At 37.1% G+C, this 8,995-nt stretch overlaps 1 protein-coding gene, 1 long non-coding RNA gene and 1 pseudogene across 2 annotated transcripts; 1 reads left to right on the forward strand and 2 right to left on the reverse strand.

The window, feature by feature from the left end:
• Positions 1–2,110: 2,110 nt before the first annotated feature.
• Positions 2,111–2,824, reverse strand: LOC117613555 (annotated as a pseudogene).
• A 2,307-nt stretch (positions 2,825–5,131) lies between these two features.
• LOC117613556 (protein CURVATURE THYLAKOID 1C, chloroplastic-like) lies at positions 5,132–6,859 on the forward strand. Its single transcript, XM_034342164.1, has 4 exons — positions 5,132–5,203; positions 6,263–6,316; positions 6,425–6,511; positions 6,677–6,859. The coding sequence occupies exons 1-4, from the start codon at positions 5,132–5,134 to the stop codon at positions 6,857–6,859; spliced, it is 396 nt and encodes a 131-aa protein (XP_034198055.1).
• Positions 6,860–6,964: 105 nt separating this feature from the next.
• LOC117613557 lies at positions 6,965–8,993 on the reverse strand. Its single transcript, XR_004583741.1, has 3 exons — positions 8,927–8,993; positions 8,032–8,092; positions 6,965–7,238 (listed from the first exon to the last, which is right to left on the reverse strand). It is a non-coding gene; the product is annotated as an uncharacterized LOC117613557 (long non-coding RNA).
• Positions 8,994–8,995: the final 2 nt, after the last annotated feature.

The following is an 8,995-nucleotide window of genomic DNA, read 5'->3' on the forward strand; positions in this document are numbered from 1 at the left end:
AAAATTATACGATAATGACGTAGAACTATACGATAATGACGTCGATATATTTATATTTTCCGTCGTTGTACATTAATTTAATACGACGATATTTTGTATTTTAAAGCCGTGGATTTGTTTGTAATTATACGGCGTCTTATACGAAAACCTCGTCGTGTTATTTTATGAGTAAAAACGGCGGCTTTTATTGAAATCGTCGTCTTTACTTTTTACGTCGGTCGATTCATAACTTCTGCCGTTCTTTGTTGGCTTTGATTTTACACTGCGGAAATCTGTTTCAAATAGGCGTCGGTTGTTTAATTAGGTACGTCGTTGTTTTTGAACAGCCATTTGAATCTCCATTTTTTAGTTGTCTAAGGTGGTATTACACGACGGTGTTTTTAGAACCGTCGTCTTTTTAAAAACCATGACGGTTTTCACTTAGACCGTCGTTGTTTTCTGGTCGTCTTTTTCACTTTTTGTAGTAGTGATTATAACTTTTCCCAAAGCGACAATGTATCATCACGGATGGTATATGTCTATATGGTAACCAATTAACAAACAACTTTTACCAAAAGGGTAGGTGTTGAGCGATTGATGTGATGAATCGACAAAGTGGCAGTGCCACCGAAGGACCCCATAGCATGATGAACACCTAAACTATGTTTCACGTGGTGGTACTTTATTTGTGGATTTCGGAAGGATGATTTTTAGAAATTGATTTTTATTTTTACAGATTATTCATCAAGAAAGATTGTCAGTAGCATGACTTAAACTTAAGTTTGAATAACAAAGAAAAACAATTCTTACCAACTCAATCAACTCTCGTTGACAATGCCAAGCTCTCTTTAGAGGCTCTATGCACAGCTAGCCTTAAGTTTGTTCTATTTTTTTTCTTTCACATGATATGCCCTATTTTATTTCTTAACAATTTGATAACAAAGACCCAAAGCACTGAAATTGCAGTTATTATTAATTAATACTAGTAATTAGAAGGTTTGAGAGTGTTCAACAACAACAGCATGGGAAGAGATTATTGAGAGCTTAATGAAATGATTAAGCATGAGAGGTAGTCTTAAACAAGTCCAAAGAGGATCGAGTGTTGAGGCCTCTGTCCCAGAATTTCTCATAGAACTCAGCGTAGGTAAACCTCCTGTAAAGGGGAGGATGATGATCATCAACAAGTTGGGGGGCTGGCTCCATCACAGCATCATACGATGGGCAATAGAATGTTGGGATGGAGATCCTTTCCTTGTCGCAATTCACCACTGCTCGATGGAGTACACTCTTATAACGATCATTACTAACAACCTGAACAAAAAATTCACATAAAATTTAGTAAATTTTCTATTGTAGTTTAGGGTAACAAAACAGTACACAGTGCTAAGAAAGATTTTTCCCAGTAAGACAAAATAAACTAGAACTTGCCCTGGGTAAACAAAAAAGTAAATGCTGCTAGCTGGTACTATTTCTTTATTCATTGTTGACTACAGCCATGAAAATCAGTGACGGTCCAATGCAAATTGCTGGAACATTTATATATTTTATAGGGAACTTACACGTGAAGACGCTTCTATGTGGTCCAACCCAAAAATTTGTTGAAATTGATTTAATTCAGGCATCATGAAGACCTACTTAAACACGTAAAATATTGTCAATGGAGTTTAGCCGAGTGAAAAAAGACCATGACATGTATGTTTGAGATTTCAAATTCGAACTCCCATGACATATTGGTTGTGTGTGTGAGAAAAATCCTCTCTCTTATAATTTAGAATATCGCTTATAAAAAAAGAAAAGAAAAAACACTTAAGAAGGCTGATGATATTGGTGATGATCTCGTCTCATGTAACTGATCAACATCATATGAATTTATGCACTTCAAAGCAGTTTTATCTGCCTGCTGGATCTGGCTGTATTGTATATGCTTATTTTTGTGACTCAGATCTCTGCCACTTCCTGCCCTAAACACTATTTTCGACCCTTCATCATTTTAATGGCTATCCACACTTGTCAGTCATGCAAGCCAATGGTACATACGTGTCAATTTAACCTTGTAGTGTGAGTCGTGTGTCAGCGCCCGTGACATAATTCAGTCTATATACGAAACTCATCATCACTGGTTGAGATTGCGTCACGGGTCGAATTCTTTCCTATAATCCTTTTCTAAGCCTAAGCTTTCTGATATGGCTTCCAGAAGTCTCTCTGCTAATCCTTTGACATTCCTGCAATACTCAGCCACATCTTCCCTGCAAAATTTCAAATCTAATTAGAGAAGGCTCTTAATTTGCCAAATATTTGACATGTTAGGTTTACCTAATCAATATAGATTAACAGTCTCGTAACATAATTAAGTCTACGTTACATTATCATAAGTATTTGTCTGACAACATAAATTTCGAACGCCCGACCTGAAAGACGGAGGGTTGGAGGGCCATTCATGCATGCAGTCCTCGAGAGGGTAGCAATGGAGTCTCAAGTAATCTCTCCAGCTAGAGACCTCCTCAGTTTTGACATTGAAACTGGTGGACAGTCTTGTGGTCTTCAACGGGTCTTCGGAGAAACACTTGAGCTAGCCTTTCACTTTCTGGCAGATGAAAAAACTCCCTTGCTACTTTCAACATGTTGTCGATCACGGCCTCTTCAATTGCATGGTTTTGGACCTCAAATATTTTAATTTTACAATGAAATAATTAAATTACATTTTTACCTTAATTAAAAAGAATTTATTAATAATGCGTGCTTAATTATGTGTTACCTGAAAGAAACCATAATTTTGGCAGGCAAGGCCTATCTGGTTGATTATTTCATGGCACCTCGAACCGTCGAAACCGTGGAGATTGATGAGAGGGATAAGGGACGGACCCAGGAATTGCCAATCATGGGGTCACAAAAATAGTGGCGGTGACGGAGATGGCTGTTGATGAACGGCAGCTAGCACCCTTGGCGGCGATGTCAAGGGATGAGATATTGATGGCGGACAGGGACGGACCCAGGAATTGCAAATCGGGCGGGCTAAATTTACCTTAAGTACAAATGTATTAAGAAAATTTGGTGAGTTTTGTAGATTTTGGTTGGTTTTTGTAGATTTTTAGGCTTGAACAATAGATTGTATGAACTGAGAACTAGAGATAACCCACAAGAGTGGCTTTTTTTTTCTTTTTTTTTTTGGGATAAATTATAAGCCCTTGTTGTTATATTTTTATTTTATATAAGCAATATTTTTTCAGTATATTTTCTTCATCATATTTAGAACTTGTTGTTATTATACGACATTTGAAATAGAGAAAATTATGGAATTATTTATAATATTGTTGAAATATTTGGAAGGAATTGAAAGGTAACAAAGAAAAAAAAAAAAAAAAAAGATATTTATTATATTTCCCCTCTCTCTCTTTTTAATCACTCCCTCTCTTTTTTATTATTTTTTCCTCTTTCTCGCTCTCCCTCCTCCCTCCTCCCGTCTCCCTCTTTCTTTATTCTTTTTCCTTCTTCCTTTTTCCCCTCTCTTTTTTTTATTCTTTTTCCTCCTTCCTCTCTTCTTCGTTTCTTTCTTCTCTCTCCTCCGTCTGCTCCATCTCTCTTCCCTCTCTCTCTTTCTTCTTGCTCCAGCTGCCACCACCGAAGCTTCTTCTTCTCCTCCATGGGGTCACTTCCATGGCTGCCAAGGGCAAAAACCAATCCCTACCACTGTGGAGGTCTGCCCTGGGGGGATCGGACTAATTTGGGACCATTGTTGTGGATCTACACAAATAGAGTGATCGGAGGGCTGGACTTGGTCGAGACTTGGATGATCATGTACAGGCCGGACATAGTTGGAGGGAACACAAGTCACACCAGAGGCAAGATCGGATAATAATTTGGCAGCCATTGTTGTAACAACACAAATTTTCAAAGTTTTCAAGGATCCCTGCTGCTGCTTGCGGTTTGATCTCCAAATATTTCTTTAAGTTGGGTATGGTGGCCCTGTGCGGGAGGAAAGGTAATAAGTGAAGTAAGTTGAGGTTCCACCCCAAAACCAATTGGCAATGGGGGGAGTAACCCAACTCCTTATAAGGACTTGCTAGGTTTCTTAACTTTCCAATGTGGGACTCTTTACCTTCACATTCTCACACGCCCCCGCACGTGTGGCGAACTTTCAAGCATAACACGTGGACAACACATATTGGGTGACGTGGAGCACGTGTGGCCGTTGGGCTTTCACACATGGGCTAACCCGCTCTGATACCATGAAGTAAGTTGAGGTTCCACCCCAAAACCAATTGGCAATGGGGGGAGTAACCCAACTCCTTATAAGAACTTGCTAGGTTTCTTAACTTTCCAATGTAGGACTCTTTACCTTCACATTCTCCACCCCAAAACCAATTGGCAATGGGGGGAGTAACCCAACTCCTTATAAGGACTTGCTAGGTTTCTTAACTTTCCAATGTGGGACTCTTTACCTTCACATTCTCACAATAAGGTGGTCAGTGAATATCTTCAAACGAAAAAAAAATAAAGAAAATAAAGAAAAAGACAAGAGAAATAAGTGAAGGGGTGGAATTACAGGATCCTCTTGTGTGTTTTGTCTACTTTGAGATATAATGTTACATGTATCATATTTACTGATCGAATCCGTTATTAATTCAAAATCCGATAGATGTAAGATGTCATAAGATTTCAAATTAATGGTACAAAGTATAGTTTTATTCTTTAATATTATTGCATTCTCATTGGCTTGCCAAATCTGAATATTGTATTTTATATGTAACCTTAGGCATGAATGAATGAACAAGTTTGGCAACGTTTCTATACAAAACCAGAATAAGTATTTAATATTGCTGTCACACCCCGGACCGGCTCCGCCGTAGCAGGATATTGTCCGCTTTGGGCCTGGCTGGGATTGCTCCAGCCTCCAACTCGCTTAACTTTGGAGTTCCTACGAACCCAAAGCCAGTGAGCTCCCAAAAGGCCTCCTACAAGTTGGGGGTATCCCATCTAGCAAGATATTGTCCTCTCTGGGCCCACTCGACAGTGTCCCGCAAGGATTTGTTCCGGGGCAGCTACATTCTCCCTCCCCAGAGGCCTCCTACTAGATGGATGCGAGGTGTGCCATATAAGGCACATCACCCCCTCTCCGTTTGGTCGATGTGGGATCTCACAATCCACCCCCCTCATGGGAACTCCGAAGTTAAGCGATTTGGGGCTAGAACAATCTCGGGATGGGTGGCCCACTGGGAAGTTTCTTGTGAGTTCTTAGAAACAAAACCGCGATAGTAAAGATGAGGGCCCAAAACAGATAATATCTTACTACAGCAGAACCTATCTTGGAATGTGACACAAGGAACCCCATAGCATGATGAACGCCTAAACTATGTTTCACGTGGTGGTACTTTATTAGTGGAATTTGGAAAGATGATATTTTACACATGCATGTTATTATGATAAACTATAGATTTGTGAATTAGACAAAGACTCTTAAGTCAAGAAGATTGATAATATTATCTTTTGCATGTTTTTCATGCTAACCTAGTAAATTGGTTTTGCTGATTGGCTATTTTAGAAAATGGTTTTTCTTAATCTATACTTAATTGGCTAGTTTTGCATGGTCACCAATATTAATCTCGATATGATCAAGACATGATCTCAGCTATGATGTATATAGTTTGCAGATTTTGCTACTAAATTTAGTTATAGCAGTTTATGAAATAAGGATATAATTTAAAACGTCTTTGACATTTTCATCAATATATATCGTCAATTAATTTTGAGTTTGATGTTTATATTCTAATATATTGTAACAATTTTTCGACAACTTTAAGCAACATGGCACCTTCATGAAAATGGCGTCCGTCTACTTAATCATATTTAAAAAATTCAACTGGAGGGGAATCAAGAGAAATGTTTTGACCATATAAAATGTTGACAGTGTAATGAATTAATAAAGTCTTACTAATTACCAGCAGGGCATGTATGAAGGGGCATTTCCTATAATAGCATATAGTTTTTATTGATCTTTGAATGGAAATCTACAAAATAGACAGTTTGGATTAGTGAAATACAATGCAGAGTGGACCCTACAAGAGTGTCCCTCAAATAAACTTATTTAAAAAATCCCTTGACGGAATCTCTATATATATATGCGCTTGCAACATTAGCCAATTAAGTAGAGATAAAGAAAAACCACTTGCTACAATAGCCAATCAGCAAAACCAATTTACAAATAGCAAATGGGCAGAGCATCTTCTTGACTCAGAGCCTTTGTCTAATTCACAAATGAATAGTTTATCATAATAACATTAAATAGGCAGAAGTGGCTACAGCCGAGTTCCCAGAGATTGTGAAGGCAGTTCAAGAAGCTGTAAGCCTTTCATTCAGCCTTTCATTCAGTGATGGCACTATCTAGTGTTTTTGTATGAAGGAGGTCAGCAAGTTAGATGACACAAAATGATTTGTTTTCGCTTTCTAGTGGGAAAAAGTTGAAGATAAGTATGCAGTGTCTTCACTTGCGGTGGCTGGTGCTGTTGCACTATGGGGCTCCACTGGATTGATCTCGGTGTGTCTCTCTCCTTATCCACATTCTGTGTTAGCTTCCCATAGTTTCCAAATTAAATTTTTTAAGTTGCTGTGTTTTTATTTCTGTAGATTTGAGTAGCTAATTTCTTATTCGATTATTCGATTATTGACTGGTTAATCTGCTTGATGGGTATGCTTGTAACAGGCAATTGATAGGCTTCCTTCAGTCCCTGGTGTTCTTGATCTTGCACTTTCCTACTTCTTATCAACTGCCTTTCTTATGTATCTTTGCAGTGGTTTGCATACAAGAACTTTGTATTCAAACCAGACAGGTGAGTACAATTTGCTACAAAAACCTTTATTGGAGTACATAAGTAGTTTCTACTAGCAATGGTGCCCGCGCGATGCTGCGGGTTTTGAAATCATGTGAAATGTGTATAAAGTAGTAAAAATATGCAGGGAAAATGGTAATATTTTTATAAACATGGAGATGTAAAAAGTGGTATCATGCTTAGTTTAGCAAGCTTAAGTTACAAAAAATAAACTAATAACATGTTTTATGTGTGAAAATATTGGACATATTTTAATAGATCAAGCAGTTATAAAAACATCAAAATATGGGCAACCTTTGGTTGCTCATTGTTCAAACGAGTTTGGGCAGGTGTTTATATAATATGGTACTGGGTGGTGGAAGGGGATCTAGGTCTTGCTAGCTCTGCTGTACAGGTGGCTTACATTCTTTCTACTCCTCTGTAGAGGTTTTGACTCTGTTGGCATAAATTTGGAAAATGGCAGGTGTTAGTGTATATAAGTGTATATAAATGGAAAATTTTGGGTGAGAGCAATAACTATTATGACATAATTAAGTTAAAAAATACAATATGACAAACAACAGTCTATATACATCAAGCATTGTATTAATCTGATGGACAAAAGTATAAACTCAATCTATTGAATAAATTCAGAACAATTGTGACAATTATTAAATAGTTATAAGAGAATTAAGCCAACACTTGAGCTTGAACAGAATCAAATCAAGGGGTGTTGATTTTGTAGCCATAAATATGGTAAATGGTATGCGGTAATGGAGACAAATGAGAAAATTTTGGCGAAGACAATGGCTATTGTTATAGAATTAAGGCCAAATAAACTGCACAAACCAAATTTAAATAACCTATGAACACCTAATGACCTATAAATAGAATAAGATAACCTAACGACCTAATGAGCAAGTTTGTTATAGAATCAAGATAATCTAATGGAGAAGCTATAGAAGCAGTAATAATCTATAAACAGCTATAGGTCATAGAAGTATAATAAAGACAGAAATAACAGGCTACATGTTATAGTTTTTGTTCATTACATTTAAAACATCTAATAAGAATTGTGAATCTTACAATGCACACAATTATCAACTTCACTCAAGCAACACTGAGTGGCAATTCAAATCCACCATGAACGAATTTATAAGTTCAAACATAGAACTCAATCATATGATAAACCATCACACAAAAGGTTTAATTTCGGTCCAAAAGAGCAATTCGAGGATATGGTTCTTACCTAAAATGCTTTAGTGAAGTTGCAAAATCACCCTTGTCCTCATGAGCAAACCTTTCAACAGCTGAAAAAAGAATGAAAGGAAATTTTCATTGTAATTCTAATCATTGGTGGTGCATTAGTAGACATGGGTGTGGACTCGGACTTGGAGTGGTGAGAGAGGTGTGTTAATAGTATGACTTTGTGAACGAACTTCTATAATCACCAATGTGAAGCCTATGTGTTCACTGGAATTCAGGAACAGATTCAATGGATATAATTGGAGCAATATAATTGAAATTCAATCCTACGTGTGACTAACATAAAAAAACAGATTATAAATGAATACGTATCTATGTATTACTCTAAACTAAAAAACAGATTTAAAGGATATAATTATGATATGAATATGCTTGTTTCACAATGAAAAACAGCAATGGGCCATGATCCAATGTAAAACAGAATGTTCAATTCTTGTTTATTTGAGTGTCTGCACAATCATTACAGCTAATATATTTCAGAACTTATTGTAGAAAATTATTGACCATGGAACTAAAATACTCTAAAACTACATAGAATCCGGTAAATATTTCTGAATACAGAAGCACTATAAGTAAGTACAAAATTAGGCCAACAGAAGAAATGAAACCTCTAATATGAGCCTGAAGCAATGGATGGGGCATAAAGCAAGAATCTGCCACTCAGACAATAAATGAAACCTCTAACATCAAAAACAGATTCAAGAGATGCCAAAAATACGAAAACAGTTCTACAGATGCCACACCAGATTCAACAGATCCAAGAGATGCATAAATACCAAAACAGATTCAACAGATGCCACACTTAGCAAAACAGATTCAACACATGCCACTCATACATTACAATCCTTTTTCGGTTAAACACATATATAGGGGCAGACCTGTTTGACTGTGTAGAATATAGAGGTGAAGACCAATATGTGGGTGAAAATATCTGCTGGTCCACCACA

This window comes from Prunus dulcis, unplaced genomic scaffold (genome assembly GCF_902201215.1).
Source record: "Prunus dulcis unplaced genomic scaffold, ALMONDv2, whole genome shotgun sequence".
In the NCBI taxonomy this organism is placed as follows: Eukaryota; Viridiplantae; Streptophyta; class Magnoliopsida; order Rosales; family Rosaceae; genus Prunus; species Prunus dulcis.

What these genes read in the sequence shown, in the direction of transcription:
- LOC117613556 (XM_034342164.1), top strand. Translation starts at nt 5,132, where the DNA reads ATGGGAACTCCGAAGTTAAGCGATTTGGGGCTAGAACAATCTCGGGAT. An exon ending in GGCCCACTGGGAAGTTTCTT is followed by an intron (nt 5,204 to 6,262) that starts GTGAGTTCTTAG and finishes AACATTAAATAG; the next exon opens with GCAGAAGTGGCTACAGCCGA. An exon ending in GCTCCACTGGATTGATCTCG is followed by an intron (nt 6,512 to 6,676) that starts GTGTGTCTCTCT and finishes TGCTTGTAACAG; the next exon opens with GCAATTGATAGGCTTCCTTC.